Source organism: Lutra lutra, chromosome 10 (genome assembly GCF_902655055.1).
Source record: "Lutra lutra chromosome 10, mLutLut1.2, whole genome shotgun sequence".
Taxonomy (NCBI): domain Eukaryota; kingdom Metazoa; phylum Chordata; class Mammalia; order Carnivora; family Mustelidae; genus Lutra; species Lutra lutra.
Genome location: NC_062287.1, coordinates 42,079,763 through 42,099,673, shown reverse-complemented (window position 1 = coordinate 42,099,673; position 19,911 = coordinate 42,079,763). Strand labels below are relative to the sequence as shown.

The 19,911-nt window shown below is 35.3% G+C and overlaps 1 protein-coding gene across 2 annotated transcripts in view; it reads right to left on the bottom strand.

The window, feature by feature from the left end:
* Positions 1–550: 550 nt before the first annotated feature.
* NOX4 (NADPH oxidase 4) overlaps positions 551–19,911 on the bottom strand; it is a 168,037-nt gene continuing 148,676 nt past the window's right edge. For both annotated transcript variants that reach the window (XM_047692755.1, XM_047692753.1), the window contains exons 17-19: positions 15,053–15,121; positions 13,529–13,629; positions 551–2,623 (exon numbers count right to left, since the gene is read on the bottom strand). In XM_047692755.1, coding sequence (XP_047548711.1) covers positions 2,503–2,623; positions 13,529–13,629; positions 15,053–15,121 — 291 coding nt within the window. In that variant the 3' untranslated portion in view covers positions 551–2,502. The remainder of the gene's footprint in view (positions 2,624–13,528; positions 13,630–15,052; positions 15,122–19,911) is intronic.

Sequence of the window (19,911 nt, the reverse complement as noted above, 5' to 3'; positions counted from 1 at the left end):
CTTGCAATGAAAAAAAACCACAAAAAATGTATAGGTAGAAAGAGCTATAGTGATGGATTATTCTGTTCAGAGTTTCTTAAATTGGAGTCCTTGGTTTGGAAGACTGTGGGCTCCCCAAAATTGTATGTAATATTTTATATTAATGTCATTATATTCACTTTTAATCAGGTTCTCAAAAGGATACACTACCCAGCAAAGATTAATAACTACTAATCTAGTCCAAATGAGAGATCCTAATCCCAGAGTGGGAGCAACTTGCCAGTTACACCACAGACCAGTGACATCTACAGCTGCAGAACCAAACTCTTAAGGGTCTGATGCTAGTCCAGATGCAAATAGATTTTTTTCTTCAACTTGCATCCTCTTGTGAAAAAAACACTGCCTGCTTTATTTGTTGCAAAAGTAAATGTACTTTATAGAGTTCCCATGATACCATTTTAATTTTAACATTTACTGCCACCAACATGACTGTTTTAAGACTTGTCGGACAAGACATAGGCCCAGAGGGGGTACAAAAAAATCCCTCAAAACAAAACAAAACTCTCTCCCTTCTACACGCATGATGAAAATCTAATTTATTATTACCTACAGAAGCAGAGATGACTTGTATTTAACACTCCATGTTTGAACATCAACTAGAATTTCAAAGAGACAAAGCTGTTCATCCAGAATAGCAGACCTACCTGGAAAAAGGTCTCCTTTTCTGAAAAAAATCTTCTTTTACTGAAATTAGGCATATTAATATAATCACATCAATAAACTATGATCGGCAAAGAGTCAGTATTGCACATCAAGCCTCTACTAATTTAAATTCCTTTTTACTTGTTCTTTCTGTGTTTTTATGAAAATTCTTTTTGATTTAGAAAGTGTTGCCAAGATGTACTGGTTATCAAATACGGCTTCAGAGCTAAATCTGTAGGAACATTGCACATTTCCCATATCTTTTTCTGACTTGTCTTCCCTCCGCAGAAGGAAGAAGAAAGAATTCCAAGGAAAAGAAGAAATATCTATAAGTAATATGTTCAGGGGCATTCAATGCTAGGTGGTTTACCATACTTGATTGCTATTGGTGAATCAGAGCAAAAATATGATGATAACATCTGTCATGTTCTGTGAAACCATGCACAATTTTAACAAAGGCAAGATAAGTCATTTTATTTATTTCAGCAATGTGCTCTACTTGATATCGATTGATAGATGTCTACAAAACAAAATCACTAACCTGCAAAAATGACTAAATTCTTAATGTAGGGTAATGTTTTCCTCTGAGCCAAGAATATAATGGCCAGTGAGCATAAAGTGATAGGATCATGCAGTATTGTCCCAACAGTGACTTTAAACTCGATAATTTCCCCTTCAAGACCCTGAATACCAGACAGTGCAACAAATAATATTCCTGATTCTGAACTTAAATTCAAATAATTAATGAAGTATTTCCTCTTGTGTAGAAAGTAAAGTACAGGGTTTGGTTGTTGGTGTTCAGGAACATCACTGCACTTTCCATGTCTCCAGTATAAACCAACGTGTGGCAAAAGAGAGATATTGTATATCTCAGTGACCACTGAGACACACAGTGCTCTTCAGTCTCAAAGTGCAAATTAAACAAAGTACCTTCAGAGGTGAAAAATAAGACAATCTATGTTGGGGAAGAAAGTAAATAAGAATAACAGAGGCCAAAATGCTGAACAAGAGAAAAAGTTATTAGTCTATATATTCCATTATGATTTACAGTAGTGATATTTTCCTCATTACTATGCAACAGTAATAGATTTAGCAAATTGCAGATGAAAAAGACCTATTAAATCATCGTGTCTAATGTATGCAAAGGAGGGCAGATTTCCGTAGACAAAGGAAAAAAGAAGAAAGAAAAATATAAAAATAGATACTCTAGCAACATCTACCAAAGTTCATTTGGCATTAAGGCCACAGACATCAAATAGAGGTATTAGCATCAGTAGTGAGGAAGAGAAGACACAAAGTACCCGTATTAATACAGAGTCCTGTGCTGTATCTTCAAACATCTACTATATTTGCCTGGAGCTTTCCTCAATCAAAGCTACTCTGTTTATACTCACATAGAAAATGTAATCTGAGTTTCAATGCATTTTTAATTTCATTCAATCTTGCATGTGTTCAACCAAAAACAATTTAAAGAGGACCAAGGCTATCAGCCTCACAGTGAGCAAGTGCGGTGCCTCCCTAGGGAGTTCTTGAATCTGCCATAAAAATCAACAGGGTGCATCTAATAGTTTTCTTTTCATTTGAGCACTGGAAAGTGAATCATCAGAGCAACTATTCTTCAGGGCCTCTTTGGTTTCCCGATTAAACATGTAATGTGACCTGTCATCTTGCCACATCCTCTGCTTTTCCATTTTAAATAATCATAAATAAGAAAAACTTGCTACTCTTTGGCATGGTACAGCTACTTGATTCAGCTGAGCTTCAAAGTCTTAGAAATTGCACTCATTCCTTGTTCAGAGTCCCGGCTCCTCTCAAAGGCTTTCAGCTGAAAGATTCTTTATTGTATTCAAATCTTGTCCCATATGGGTTGTTTTGGTTACTCAGTTTATGAAGAGTCTTAGAAATTGAATTGGGTCCGCAGCAGAAAACACCAACCGTTTTCCTGGTGAGAGAGGGGGAAAAAAGGGAAAATCAAGTGGAAAATTAGGCAGAACATAACACAAAGTATGGGTCAGGAGCATGTTGAAGGTATTAACGAAGTTCATTTCTTGCTGCTTTGCATACGGAATTAACTTCCCAATTATTTCCAAATGTAAATGATCACCATGAAGATATTTTATGTACTTCATGCTTTCCTGCTAGAATTCAGGATAATTCAAAGAATCTAATTCTGAGCACAGATTTGCTTATAATCAGACAGAAAGTGAGCAGTCTGCTCTCAGCCTTTCCATTAGATGCAGGAACCAAATCAAGAGGCAGCAGCGGATTGATGTCCATCCACACTGGATCATGTCAGTCTTCTCTTACTGGATGTCTTATATGCATTTTTCTAAAGATCCCATGAATTGTCATGGGCAGTGATGAGTAAAAGAAAGAAAGCTACTACCAGTTTGAAAGGATAATTCTAAGTAACTAATTTATATCCATGTTGAAACAAAAGCATATTAATCTGTATACATTTTCTTGTTTATTTATGCACTGTAATAACTACACCAAATGCCAAGCAGGTTTATTGTTGCTAACATAAAATTTTAGTAGATAAAATTATACATATCCCTAACAAATTGACTAAATAAATCCCAGGAAATGACTGGTATGTCACATCGATCTTCCCCCGAAGTTCGTTATTTGCGCTGAATTCTTCCTAGGATACCAAAATGATTAACAATTCATATCCTATCTTGGATAAATATAGTATGTCCTCATTATCTTATCTGAGAATAAGTGGTGCTGAAAAAAAAAACAGTAAATCCATTTAAATGGGTACCAAGATTTTGTAATAAATATTTAAAAAAATGGTTTTACTGTAACTTTCTACCTTGAAGAATGAAACAAAGAACTACAAAAATAGAACTTTCACTTGTGGCTATGGAGTAGCAGGGACTAGACTTACCCTCATGCATTGAAAAACTAGGGGGAAAAACCCAATATATGGAATAAGTATTTTCAGATACTAGACAGTAGGTAGAACAGAACAGTGATTCCTAAGACAAAGAGAAAAAACCAAGGTGAGAAAACCAGTTGCCAGCAACTCTTTGCTTATGGCCTGGAGGCAATCTACAGCCTGCAGCACAGAGAAACTCAAGCCAAGGCTGGGATTCCCATTGAGCTGAAGAGACAAAAGAATGGAATTCATGGACAACAAAGTGGCTGGAATTTGTGGAAGGGAAGAGAGATCCAAGGAAGGAAGCTCTATCCTCAAGTCTTTGGCTGAGCACTGATGTGCTTCTGTGTGAGAGGAAACTACGTGAATGTGGATAAAGAATTAGCAGGGAGAAGTAAGGCAAACAATTCCGAGTTGACACAAGGTTGTGAATAATTCATATTCCCACAAGCCAGAACGGAAAGATCTCCTTATCATACGTGGGCAATGGGTAGTGTTCTAGAAAGTTATCACCTTACTTGCAAGAGGCAGGATGGATGTTGGTAAAATTAGCCTTAGACTGAAGGTGCTCTGGATCTATACCCAGAAAGATCAAACTGAACCCAAGTCACAAAACTTCATGCCAGAAACAAATCCAATAGTATTGAAGAGATTGGAATTTGGCATTGAATAACTAAACTCCACAATGTACAGTACTCCACGAGAAATCACCAAGAATTTTATAAACCAAAATTGGGAGTGTTATGGGCTGAATTATGTCCCCTCAAAATTCATTATGTTGAAAAATCAAACCGCCAGTACTTCAGAATATAGCTGTATTTGGAGATGAAAGTTTTAAAGATGTGATTAAGTTAAAATAAGGTTTTAGAGTAGATCCTATTCCAATCTGACTAATGTCTTTATAAGAGAAAATTGGATACAGAGACATGAGAGAACGCAAATGCACACAAAAAAATATCATATGAAAAGGCAGCAAGAAGGTCATCATCTGCAAGGCAAGGAGGGAGGTTTCAGAGGAAATCAACCCTGCTGGCATCTTGATATTAGTCTTCCAGCCTTTAGGGCTTTGAGAAAATAAATTTCTGTTGTTTAATCTACTCAGTCTGTGGGATTTTGGTATGGAAGCAAGTCCTAGCCAACTAATACAGAAAGAAGAAAGATCAGTCAATAGAAACAGGCCCAGAATGACAAAAATGATGGACTTATCAAACATTTCATTGAAATAGTGATGAGAAACATGTTTCATTATATTCAAAGGAAAGCATCACCATGATGAGAAGAGGAAAAGAAGATTTTTAAAAGGCCTAAGTGGAAATTCTAGTGATTAATGGAATATTTAAGATCATAAATATTCTGATGGGTTAACAGACAAATAGGCACTGGAGAAAGTAAACTTAGGGGCCTGGTGCTACAATCTATCCAAAAAGACCACACAGAGAACAAAAATTAGGGAAAAAGATAAACAGAGGCTCAGTGACCTGTGGCACAATATCAACTATTCTAACATAGATGTAATTGTAGTCCCAACATGAGAGAAGACAAAGGGAAAGAGAAAAAAAAAACACTTAAAAAATAGTTGCCAATTTTCCCCCAAATTTGATGAAAACAAATACATAGATCCAAGGATCTAATGAACCCCAAGGAGAATACACACACACAAAAAAAAAACACGCAAGTCAATATAATAAAATGAATCATGGAATACTACATCGAAAACTAATGATGTACTGTATGGTGACTAACATAACATAATTTTAAAAATTTTTAAAAATAAATAAAATAAAACTGAAAACCAGTGACAAAGAGAAAAATATAAAAATAGCCAGAGGAGGCAAAAAGACACACTACAAATAAATAAACACAAGATGAAAGATGGAGCTCTTGTGAAAAACTATGCATGCAGGGGGGTGGGAAGTTGGTCGAGCCTGGTGGTGGCTATTATGGAGGGCACATATAGCATGGAGCACTGGGTGTGGAGCATAAACAATGAATTCTGGTACACTGAAAAAAAAATTAAAAAAACAACAACCATGCATGTCAGGAGGCAATAAAGCAACATCTTCAAAGTGCTGAAAGACAAGAGAAAATCCATCTATTCCATACCAAGCAAATTCTACACTAAACACAAATAACTTTCAAAACCAAGGATGGAATACAAGGTTTTCGAACAAAAAGGGAGAGAATTCATCACCAGCAAACCAGCACTATCAAGTATATTAAAGAAAATTCTTCAGGAAGGACAATGAAATGAGATGAAAATTTGAATCTACCCAGAGGAATGAAGAGCACAAAAATGGTAAATGTGTGAATAAATATAATGTCCATTTTGTCTAATTTTTAATCTCTTGGAAATATAATTGATGCCGGAAAGAAATGTACTAACAATGCATCATGGAGTTTAGAGTATATGGAAAAGAACGATGGATAAGAACAACAGCCAAAGATATGCAGAGGGAATAGAAGTACAGACAGTGGTATATTATTATTTGGAGTTCACTGTGATAAGTCAATGATGTACACTCTAAACCTAGAACAATGTTCCTCTGATTTTAGCTTCATCAGAATTATTTGAGGGACTTCACAGACCATAGACCAGCTGGTCCACAGACCATCCCTAGAGCTTCTGACACTGGAGATCTTGGATAGTGCTCAAGAATTCGCTTTTCTAACAAGTTCCAGGTGACGCTGGTCCAAGGAATGAAATTTGGGAGGTAATGCCTTAAAGAAATCACTAAAAACAAACAGACAAACAGAGAAGTATGGCTAACAGGTCAATATAGGAGGAAAAAAAAATGGGGTCATAAATGTACTCAACCCAAAAGAAGGTAGATGAAGAAAGAAACAAAGAAAAAGAACAAATGAGATAAACAGAAAGCAATAGTAAACTGCTGGATTTAAACTTAATCAAAGGGAGCCAAGAATACTCAATGAGGAAAAAAAACAATCCCTTCAATAAATGGTGCTGTAAAAACTGGGTATTTACATGCATAAGAATGAAACTGGACCCTTATTTTGTACTACTCACAAAAATTTACTTGAAAAGAATTTAAGACTTAAATATAAGATCTGAAACTATCAAACTTCTAGAAGAAAACACAGGGAAAAACTCCTCGACATTACTCTTGGCATTAATTTCATGAATATGATACCGGAAGTACAAGCAATAAAGCAGAAATAAATATGTGGGACTGTATCAAATTAAAAACCTTCTGTACAGTGCAAGAAATGATCAACAAAATGAAAAGACAGCCTTTGGAATGGGAAAAAATATCTGCAGTCTACACATCTGATAAGAGGCTAATATCCAAAATATATAGGAAATAATACAACAAAATAGCAAAAAAAGACAAGAAAAAAGAAGAAAAATAATAAAATAATAATAATTGAATTAAAAAATGGGCAAATCCTGAATAGAAGTTCAGGCTATTCAAAATAGCCAAAAGGCACCTGCCAAGATGTTTAGTATCACTAATCTTCAGGGAAATGTAAATGAAAACTTCAATGGGGTAACATCTCACACCTGTTAGAAAGGCTATTATCCAAAAGATAAAGAGGCAACTGTTGCCAAGAATGTGGAGGAAGGAGAAACTTTGTGCACTACTGTAGGAATGTAAATTGGTGCAGCCACTGTGGATAACGGTAAGGAGATTTCTCAAAAAATTATAAATAGAAGTACCATATTATCCAGCAGTCCCTCTTGTAGGTTTACATCCAAAGGAAATGAAATCATTATCTCAAAATATATCTGTACCTCCATGTTAATTGCAGCTTTATTTATAGTAGCCAAGACACAGAAACAACCTCAGTGTCCATCAATGACTAAATGGATAAAGAAATCATGATGTGATACACATATATATCACACACAAACAGAGCAGTATTATTCAGCCATAAAAAAGAAGGAACTCCTGCCATTTAAAACAACATGATTGGAACTTGAAGGCACTGTGCTGATACAAATCAGACAAAGAAAAACAAATACTGTATGAGCTCAGCTATATGTGGAATCTAAAAAAATAATAATAAATACCCCCTCCCAAAAAAACCCCAAACTCATTGAAATAGAGAGCCAACTGGTGGTTACCAGGACCAGGTGGGAGAGGTAGGGAATGGGTGAAGGTTGACAAAGAATTATAGACTTCTAGTCATAAGAAGAATAAGTTCTGGGAATGTAACATACAGTGTGGTAACTATAGTTAACAATACTGTGTTGTATACCTGAAAGGTGCTAAGAAGATAGATCTTAAAAGTTTTCTTCACACACACACACACACACACACACGCACAAATTGTAATCATGTGAGGTGATGGCTGTGTTGATTAATCTTCTTGTGGTAGTCATTTTGCAATATATATACATATATTAAATCATTACATTGTACATATTAAATTTACACAAAATTATGTGGTAATTATATCTCAATAAAGCTGGAAAAGTCCAACACTATTTTTACTCCATGAAATAATAAAATGTAATGTATTTTGTAATGAATAAATATAATAAAATGCAATAATAATAATAATAATAATATATAATGGAATAGTTCAAACACTACAACTAAATCCTCCAACTAAAACACTCCAATGGGGCGCCTGGGTGGCTCAGTGGGTTAAGCTGCTGCCTTTGGCTCAGGTCATGATCTCAGGGTCCTGGGATCAAGTCCCACATCAGGCTCTCTGCTCAGCAGGGAGCCTGCTTCCCTCTCTCTCTCTCTCTCTGCCTGCCTCTCCATCTACTTGTGATCTCTCTCCGTCAAATAAATAAAATCTTTAAAAGAATAAAAAAAATTAAAAACTCCAATATACATGAAACAAAAACCAATAGGACTATATATATAAATCTATAATTATAGCCAATGGTTTCAAAACTCTTCTCTCTGTAATTGACAGAACAAGTAGAAAATCAGTAAGCGTACTGAAGACCTGAATACCACTATCAAGCAATTGGAACAAATTGATATTTATAGTGTACTCTATGCCCAAACAATGGAATACAAATTCTTTTCAAGTGTGTGTGAAACATTCATCAAGACAGACCACATTCTGGATAGTAAAATGATCTCAAATAAATTTTAAAGGATTGAAATCACAAAGAGTATATTTTCTCAACAGAACCCAAGTGAACTAGAAATCAAAGCCAAAAAGATATATGCAGAATCACATGTTTGGAGATTAAACAAAATACTTCTAAAATAACTAATGGGTCAGAGAAGAAATCACGTGGAGAATTTAAAAATATTTTGAAGTGCATAAAAATAAAAACATACGAACATTTGTGTCATGTAGCTAAAATGTTGAGAGGGGAATTTATAGTATTGAACACTTTTATTAGAAAAGAACAAGGGTTTGAGATCAATGATAGAAGGTTCTACCCAAAGAGACGAGCAAAAGAAAATCTTATTAATCCCAACGTAATAAAGAAGAAAATAAAACAGAAGTGTGAAAATAAATTAAACTTAATAAAATTTAGATTAATATTAAAACCAGATCTAGACATGCTAGGTTACTTAAATTGAATAAAATTGAACCATTCAGTTTATACCACCAAAAAACAAAGACAAACAAAAAACATAATGTGGTTTCCATGAAAATGAGAAAGCACAGAGTCATTTTGTCTGTATACATTCTCCATCAACACTGCATTACAATAAGATACCATTACTTTCTTCATAGGGCAATTATAAAGTTCAATTTTCAATTTTTACAGACTTCTTGAAGGCTCCTCTTAAATATTCCACAACAAAATTATTATTTTTAAAGAACCCATATATCATATATATATTCTTACATTTTACGGTATATATATATATTTTTACACTTTATCATTTTAAAGCACCCATATATAATATGGATATATATATATATATATATACACATATATATATCATATATATAAATTTTTTTACATTTACATTACACTCTAGTAAAGTTCTGTGTAATTTGAGGAGTTCCCCAATGTCACTCTCACTAACAATGAGATCCTGTAACTTTTTCAAGATCTATACTTAATTTCTGCCAATCCATTTGCACTAAATTTGCATTAGGTCCAACAATCATCCAGAGATTTATCTACAAAAACTTTGCTTTGCTGCTCTGGGTAGAGATATATGCTAAAGCAAAGAATGCTGTTTGGAGTCAGATGTTAGGACCTAGTTCCATAAGTGTTCAATATACTTGTGCATATTTTCCTATTATACCAATCTTTGTTTTTCCATGGAGATTTGTAAGTGTGGGATCTTATAATAATGACAGCTTATTAACTCCTTGGAATACAAGCCCAGAAGGTTTGAGTGACTTGACCCAGGGACACAGATCAAATGTTGGACAGCAAACCTAGATATTCTTAATCTCTATTGCTTTTGAAACACCATGAGAAAGGAGAATGTAGACATGGTCTCAGGCATTTCACCCAATCCCAGAGTAATAGTTTTCTACTCCAAAGGCCACATAAAGTTAATCCTTTATTTCTCTTTTGAATAATGTATAAATTCGACTAATATATATGATATGATATATTTTTATTACAAATAATAGGAAAATGGACTTTGGTTTAGGTAATAAAAGAATTTCCTGTCATCTTATCAAATACTAAATATCTTATAAAGTAATATTTAGAATATCTTTTATGTTTTTGAAAAATTAGTTGTTAACACTTTTAGTATATTAGAGTTAACATTCTGTTGTAATATATATAGTGAACATGATGGTTTCTTTCAACATCTCACTGTCCCCAAGAGGGGCATGGTAACATAAAACTGCTACTCTTTCTACTTGTGACCATGCTCTGCTATAAATGAAGGCCATTGAACTTTACAGCCAGGATTCATTTCTGAATTCTGACTCATTAACCATAGCTTGAGAGAAATCGTCTTTTTTTGGGGGGGGGGGGGGGTCCTACCTTCTTCACTTATAAAATAATGATGAAAGCAGGTGACTTCAAAAGTTCCTTCACCTTCCTTGATCATACCATTACATAATTCATTTTCTGAATTTAAAAAAGGCACATGTGGAAGGAACCACCTCATACACATGTGTAAAGTAAATTGAATACAAATTGATTCAGCATTTTAGTTTTGATAGGACAGTATCTAAATCAATTACTATCTAAATCAATTACTCTTTGAGCCAGCAATTTCATTTCAAGGATCCTAACTTACTGCAATATTCCCACAAGAGCATGAGAAAGTGTGTGTAAAGAGAATTATCATAGCACTATTTGTAATAGTAAAGGACTGGAGGTAACCTAAATATCCCCAAGTAGGGATATTTAGGTTAGGGATAGGTTAGGGATACTGGATACTAAGTAGGGTATGGATCATTTTATCCATATTCTAGAATACTTTGGGGTAGAATCACATGGAAATTATCCATGAACAATATATGAGTGTACCTGAAAAAGACTACACTGAAGAATTCTATATTATAGATTGAAGCAACTTTTTATTTTTCTTCATTTTTTTCAATTTTTGTTTAAAAATGAAGGTTCATAATTTTAGTGTACAGATTTTAAATATGTATATGCATATACATACACATATATATATGAATATAGACTTTTATAAGTATGTATGTGTGTCTCTACAAATTCTTTCAGTAATTTATGTACTCAAGGGTAACCAAAATTTTACATCTAAAATAAGGAGTTCTGTTTAAATAGCATCTTTTTTCAAGTTAGTGAACCCTTAAGATGTTGATCTGTTCTTTTCCTAAATATGCCATGTAAACATTTTTTTTTAAATAATGCATTTTAGGTGCCTGTCCAGAGCAAAAACACAAAGTGAAAGTGTTGTACAAAATGTCAACAGTAGATGGTGCACACTTGTTCTTCTTAAAGCAGCTTTGCTGTTTGAAGAAAATAAACCACCAACCAGTAAACATACAAAATCTAAGTCATGAACAGTTTAACAAATTAGAATTCTTAAGGCGTAAATGAAGATATCAATAATCCCAATCTAATTTCTTATAAGTAATCCTCTCCTGTTTTAGAGTTTGGTTTTAGAATTGAGCAAAGACAATAGCAACAACAACAAAATGCCCAAGTTTTCATCAGCACACTATAAAAATTAATACAAGAATGCTTGTCAGAAGTCAGCCAAATATCATTAAAGAGAAAGGAGTCTATGGTACATTGCAAGACCCAGGTGAGTATGACAAGATTATCATGTCTTAGATGGAAGATACTGGAGAAAGATGGGAGAAGAATAACCAAAACTAGTGTGACATTTTTTTTAAGTCTATAGTTCACCTTTAACTAGGGCCTTAGTTACTACAAAGGACCTCTGTTTCCAAAGTAATGCTTCTCTCTTCAACCCAAAACTACTTCCTCAAGAGAAGGAAAATACAGAAATAGTTTCAAATATAACTACAACCTGACTTTCATGGGTAGCTATACTACTTTTTAAAATTTGCTCCTGGGGCTCCACACTATAATTCCTAAAACAAAACCTCTGAAGACAGAGTCAAAGGACCATGATGATCAGTGATTCTTTCAATAAATCATAGTCATCCAAGAACTCATGAGTTGAAGCGTTTTTAAAACTCTTCATCCAGTAAGATACTTCATTCATTTACAGATATCCTTTTTATATTTATAAAAATGTAGTTTTTAAATTATGAATTGACCAACTATATACTATTAGTTATCATGATAAATCAACCTAGAAGAGCCATAGGGTCTAAGGGAATTTTTAAATATTAAGTCTTCAATTTATCTACATTCTTACTGGAGAAGTATGGTTACCTAAGCAACAAAAATATGATTAGTTCAAATGTAAAAACACACTGAATTTTGATAAATTCTACAGGTTGAAAGGACAGAAATACAAGTTCAAGTAGAAAAAATAATGTAAAATTTCCAAATGCTAATGAACGCTTGTTTGTATATCTTTGCAATATAGGAGGTTGGTATCAAAAAAATTGATAATTCCAGTAGGCATGTTTAAAGAGTTACACTAATTTCAAAATGTCAACACGTGCAATGTTTTAGAAATTAGAGTTCTGTGACTATTTAAACTTTTGATGAAACTACTTCAATGCCAAATTTAAAATGTCTGAGTGGGTATATGGTTTTCAAATTGCTTTTAGAATTCTTACAGATCACTGCCCTGAACTACAAGTTTACAGAAGACAAAGGTGTTGGCTAGTATGTGCCCTCAAGTGAACGCTCTCCTTCCACAGTCATCTCTTCAGATCACGGATACATATTCCATAATGTTAAGATTCTTCAGAGGAGGGGCGCCTGGGTGGCTCAGTGGGTTAAGCCTCTGCCTACGGCTTAGGTCATGATCTCACGGTCTGGGGATTGAGCCCCGCATCGGGCTCTCTGCTCATCGGGGAGCCTGCTTCCCCCTCTCTTCTCTGCCTGCCTCTCTGCCTACTTGTGAGCTCCCTCTCTCTGTCAAATAAATAAAATCTTTAAAAAAAAAAAAAAAAGATTCTTCAGAGGATTATAGCTTCCAAGAAAAAAATAATTATGTTTGGTAATACTCCTGATTTAGAGACTGCATAGTATAACTAAGGGTTTTTTAAAAATTTATTCATTCTCATAGAAAAGTTCAAAAATCTGATTTTTAAGTGCATTCATTGTTGGAACTGCTGGTAGAACTCCTTTATTTGTCAGTGTGATTTTGAAAAGGTTTTCCAGTGATTACCTGATACAGGATGTTGGAATGAATACCCATTTTAACATGGGTCTACAGAAATTTGAAAGTCCGTAGGAGAGTTTCATTCATAAATACTTTAATAGACTATTTCAAAGCCAAATTCTAATGATTTGGCATTCCAGATATGTGAGGTGGTCCCTCCCTTGCCTCCTCCTTTGCTAGTGATAATTGAGTGTTTAAGCGACTTTGTAATTTGTAAACCCATTACCCAATTCATCTTTAAAAACTACATGTAATGACTTGAGAATATTTTAATTTGATCATTAGCCACATGGCACATTTCCTGAGCAACAGTACTTACCCTCTGTTACATTTTGCTATTTCATCAAACAGAAGTTTCCACCGAGGACGTCCAATAAAAAGTCTTGAATTCAGTGCTTGATATTTTTCTCCAATTATTTTCTGCCAAAAAGAAAGCACTATATTTTATATGACACAGAGTTGGACGAATAACTGACTTCTCTAACATCATTTCTACTGGTACTGTGGCTTCCTACCAAATTGCTGTGATATCAAGAATATAAGTATAAAATGGCAAGCTATTAAGTACAGTCATTTCGAAGCATCATTTCCTTCCTCTTTTCCTTTAAAATCCATTAACTTCTTGAGTGCCATTATTACAAATGGCTGATATTCCTAGACTTTAGTTTGTTGCTTCATTTTTAACAACCACAGTGTTAAAGAATGCATTTTAATTGCCTACTCTCAAAACGGGTGCTGCACATAAACGTTATTGAAGTGTTTTTGCACTGCGAATCGGTCATCATATTTGGCTCATTATATGAGTAAAATACTACAAACTGTCCTCATAAATTTGGGGAAATGATCCTAGGCAAGACAGCCTAAGACAAAAGGGCTCCAAATCTTGGGTCTATCAACAAATAACTTCTAAGGGGCTGGTGTTTGCAGTAAACAGGAGATTAGATCTGGATTGGCAATAAAGGGTCAAAGGGAAGTGAGAAGAGAGGGAAAAGTGATGGCAGGCAGACAAACTGAGAACCAATGCAATGTACCCTCCGAACCTTCATTACAGCCATAGCATTAGGAAGAATGATACTGACTTGTTTCATGAGAATAGTAAAAGTGAATCTTTTTTTTTTTTAACATACCAAGTGGAGTAGAAATCTGTCTAGAAAAAACACGGTTAGATTAGTTTTGAAGTAACTGACAAGCATTCGTACTTTGTATCCAAAGTATTCTAGAAAATGTATAATGGAAAATGCTAAAATATAACTTGTGAAAGCATCCATGCCCAGCCTGACACCCCTATGTAACCCTTCACTGTCATCTGTAAACATCAGTTTCTTCATCTATAACATGGGGATATCACCAACATCTATCTGTTGGAATTACACAAGATAATATAAAATGCTTAGCACAGTGTCTAGCACAGTTAATAAATAATGTGTGATGGCTATTACTACACTTTTAGGTTCCCTTGAAGAGAAGAAATAAACTTAATTAGGTATGTCCTTATCTTGTCTCTCCACATAAAAACTCCCCTTGATGAACACAATTATGAGACTGTTTGCTTCTGGTCCAATCTCTAGAGGTAAAGGATTTAAGACAACAGTGAAAAGGAGAGAGATGAACTCAAAGATCTGTACCAGCTTCCTGTGAGGAGGGCAAATGAAAGGCATAACACGGTTGGCTTCAAGGACAGCCCATGGGTTTTCTGGACACACTCCAAAAGTCCAAAAGAGGCCTTCCTCTGGGAAACTTCTCTTCAAACCACCTGCAGAAATTTTCTTCCAGCACAGCCCCTACAGTAAATCTTGTATTACCAAGGGGCTTGTTTAATTTATAAAAACATCCAACCACATACCTGTATCCCATCTGTTTGACTGAGGTACAACTGGATGTTGACATAGTCGGGTCTGTTCTCTTGCCAAAACTGAGAGGACATAAAAGTAAATAGACATGTGAATTCTCTCTGCAGACTCAGACTTTCTCCTCTTCTAACATACGTGATTCCACAATTTAAGATGTATCTGGTCTAATCACAGTCAACATTTACAAGCAATATACATGCCAGATTCTAGCATGTAACCTGTGCCTCCTGGCACAATTAGCATAAGCAGCAGTAGTATAAGAGAAGAATTCTGTTGTCGTTACAGATATAGAATCAAGCATGCTAAATACGACACTGATATTCCCCGAAATCCTTCCACATATCTCATATTTTATTCCTGAATCCCTAAATTATAGCCAAGAGTTCACTCATAAAGAGCATGATTTTCTTACAAAAATAACATCAACACACAAATAGTGATAAATAATATGCATGCTAAGAATCAAACAAAACAAAACAAACAAGACAAAAACGAAAGGCTCTGTTCCTGTTCCTGCCTTCCTCCTACTCAGCCCTGGTTTTCCTTGTACAGAACTGTATGAGGCAGGAAATACACCTGCCAAAGAAAAAATAGTCTGGGGAAAAAAATCTTGAACATTTCAATACCTTGAAAAGTAAAATAAAAAGGATACCATCTAAAGGAAAATAAACTCAAAAAAGAGGGTAAAAGGATGGTTGTTGTCCCTATATGCTTCCTTTTACCTTCTTCATTTTCATTTTAAAATAAACCTACTAGTAACTGACCTGACTCTGACTGACTCCTAACTCCTGAAATCTATTCTTTTAAAAAAATTTTTGTACCTGAAACTAACATTGCACTGTATGTGACTAACTGGAATTTAAATAAAAACTTAAATGAGAAAAATATTTTAAAATATATTTTAAAAAATATTATATGTTATTTAAATATTTTAAATTTTAAAAATAATTTTTAAGATAATTCTTTTATTCATAAAAGTATTCTTCTTAGGGCTGCCTTTCATGACCCTGAAATAAGGAGAAGTTAAAAGTTAAGGATCAGGCATCAAAAGTGGAAGAAGAGAAGGAGGGGCATATAAGAGCATGCTGGGCTCCTCGGATAAAAGGTGTGGATCTGAGTGTCTGAGGTGATAGGACCAGCACTTCTTCAAAAGCCAAATCATTTCTTGAGCCTAATCAGCATAGTGGGTTTGCTTGAGATGGAAAGGTTTGCTGGAGTTTACTGCAACAAGAAGATCGCTGATTTAAAGTACTACTTCTATATAGTATAATGATGTTTAAAGCACCATTATCTATAATAGCCAAATTATGGAAACAGCAAGTGCCCATTGACTGATGAATAGATAAAGATGTGATACACACACACACACACCCCATACATTATACACACATCCAGTGGAATATTAAAAAAGAATGGCCATCAAAAAGAATGAAATCTTGCCATTTGCAATGACGTGGATGGAACTAGAGAGTATTATGCTAAATAAAGTAAGTCAGTCAGGGAAAGACATATACCATATGATTTCACTCATATGTGGAATTTAAGAGACAAAACAAATGAGCAAAGGGGAAAAAAGAGAGAGGGAGACCAACTAAGACTCTTAGCTCCAGGAAACATGCTGATGGTTATCAGAGGGGATGTGGGCACTGGAATGGGTGAAATAGGTGATGGAGATGAAGGAGGGCACTTGTGATGAGCACTGGATGATGTATGGAAGTGCTGCATCAGCCCTCTGGAACACCTTACAGTGGAAGGTAAGAGCACTTGGCAGGTAACTGACTTGTTTCTATCGCCACCATTGTCTGGCCCTGAGACTTCTAAGGAGTTACTGATTCATCTAGGCCTCTGTTTCTTCATCAGGTCAGTGATAGATAGGGTTGAACGTCATCATTCCCCAGGTCTCTTTTCAGATCTGAAATAATACATTTTCTGATTGGTGGAAACTCTGAATATAAAATCCCAATAAAAACATATTTTACTTTAAGAGTGATGTGATGATTCTCAGCTCCCATAATATTCTTAAAATATAATCATTAGTTATATCCCATCGAATGGTTGCTTCAAGTTATATTCAAATGCTAAATTCATTTTAGGCCATTTCTGAAATGAATCAGAGTTTATGAGTTTTAACTGTGAAGAAATAGAAATTTCTACATGCAAGTAAAGAATAGCACCTCACAAAACACATGGCTTGTGTCGATTCTCATCTTAAATGTCTACCAGGATGCTGTTCTGAGATCGGTCCTGTGACTCCTGCATCGATAACTGTGTTTGGTGTCTACGGCCCCAAGTAAGAACTATGCAAATCTGGATAATGTTTTTTTAATGATTTCAATGTCTCCACTTTAACTTACCCATTACTGAAGACAATAATATCTACTCAAGGCACAATGTTCTCCAAATAATGGAACAGTGAAAAAACAGACATGTGGATCAATACAATCTTGCAAGTAGATTAGGATTGTAGGATCATGCACAAATATTATGTTTTTCAATTTTATTTATCTTGCCTGTACTCCTCCTCATTTTTCTCCCAAATAAAAAATAACAGGATGTGAGTCCTGGAAAGAATTTTACAGATCACTAATAGGAATCATAGCAATCATTTGTTAAATGCCTTCAAAATGATAGATACTTTAGGTACGTTAAAGCTGAGTCTCACATCAGGTTTCAAGTGCTGTTAGCGTCCTTTACAGATTGAAAACATAAATTGGGTTTATAGAGGTTAAGTGATTTACCCAAGGACTCACAGTTCATATAAGGTAGAACCACTGTTCCATTGTAAATGACAGACTCTGAATGCCTGATGGAGCCCTGATCCTTCATTTCGACTTTCCCAATATGACTTACAGAGGTAAAGTGACTCGAAGTAAGTCACACCATTGATATTGGCAGAGCTGGTACCAGATCACCTGACACCTGGCCCTGCACACTTCCATCATCAGGTTGGACAATCTGGCCAAGCAAGATCCACCTCAGATCCACTTTTATCACCACTGCAGACAGCCTGACACCAAGACAGAGTGACTGGGGCCACCAAGATAGCTTTGTCGGAGGCATTCTAGAATGATGTGAAAGAACTCACAGCTGGAACAAGATTGAAAGACGCTATTTTCATCTGGTTTTCAAAAACACTTTCAGCTACTCTTACACAGACTGTATGTAAAGTCCCTATGCTTTATTGCTATTGCTTTCTCTCTCTCTTTCTCTCTCTCTCTCTCTCTCTCTCTCACACACACACACACACACACACACACACACACTGAACTTGATAACACAGTTGCAAACACATCATTCTCCAGACACAACTGAAGGACCAGTGTTCACCCTGCTGATGGAAAAAATCAAAACACAGATGCAGAGGTGTTTGTAGAAGATAATCATCACTGTATTGTTCACATAGTTGTAAGCTTTTATATTATTTACTCCATGGACTCCTGAGGGTAAAGCACATCCATCAAAAGACATGAAATGGAAAGAAAACATAAATCTTAATAAGATTCAGCTCCTTTGAAGGTCCAGCCACTTATTCTTTTCTTTCTTTTATTCCTTTCCTTCCCCACTCCTCTGCCTTATAAAGCATCTATTATTCAAATGTGCCTGTCCACATCTTGGATCATTTTACTTAAAAAAATGTACAGGTTCTGTGTATCAGTTCAAGAAAGATTAAAAATTATAAAAATAGAGGCAGAATTAGGAAATCCCAGAAGTAATAAAACTGGTCAATAATCACAGGAAGAGAGTTTCAATCTCACTTGCATTTAGGAGAAAATAGAATGAGATCTCACTGTTTAAGAGATTGGTACAAATCTAAAATGCTGGTAATATAACATTTTAAATAAGTGCCTCTCATACTCTTTGTTTTTTTTTTTTTTTTAATTTTATTTATTTATTCAGAAACAGAAGGAGAGAGAGCACAAGCAGGGGGAGCAGCAGGCAGAGAGAGAGGGAAAACCAGGCTCCCTGCTGACCAGAGAGCCCAATACGGGGCTTGATCCCAGGAACCCACGATCACGACCTGAGCCAAAGGCAGATGATTAACTGACTGAGCCACCCAGACACTCCCTATCTTCCCCACTTAGGATGGAAATCACATGAGATAAAAAAAAAAATTGCTTTTTATTTTTATTTTACCTGTAGCTCCAGGTCCTAGAACAGCTTGTGATTTATAGTAGGCAATGAGTGAATATTTGATGAGTGACAGAATGACAGACTGAATAAATGAATATCTGAATAAAAAGACATGTATGATATTATATTCATTGCAGTGCTCTTTTTTTTTAATATTTTATTTACTATTTATTTAGAGAACACATGAGCAGGGGGAGGGGCAGAGGGAGATGGGGAGAGAGAATCTCAAAAACACTCCATGCACGATATGGAGCCTGATGTGGGGCTCAATCCCAGGACCCTGAGATCATGACCTGAGATGAAATCAAGAGTTGGACGCTTAACCGACTGAGCCACCCAGGGGCCCATCATTGCACTGTTCTTTGTAATAAAAAAGTAAATATCCATCATTAAGGGATGGTTAAATAAAGTACTGAGTACATCCATACTACAAAATAGTCTACAGCAGTAAAGAGAATGAAGTAACTTTATATGTACTATTATTAAAAATGTTTAAGACACAGTGGTAAGTTTAAAATAAACAATTTACAGGGGCGCCTGGGTGGCTCAGTGGGTTAAAGCCTCTGCCTTCGGCTCAGGTCATGGTCCCAGTGTCCTGGGATCGAGCCCCACATCAGGCTCTGTGCTCTGCAGGGAGCCTACTTCCCCCTCTCTCTCTATCTGTCTGCCTCTCTGCCTACTTGTGATCTCTGTCTGTCAAATAAATAAATAAAGTCTTTAA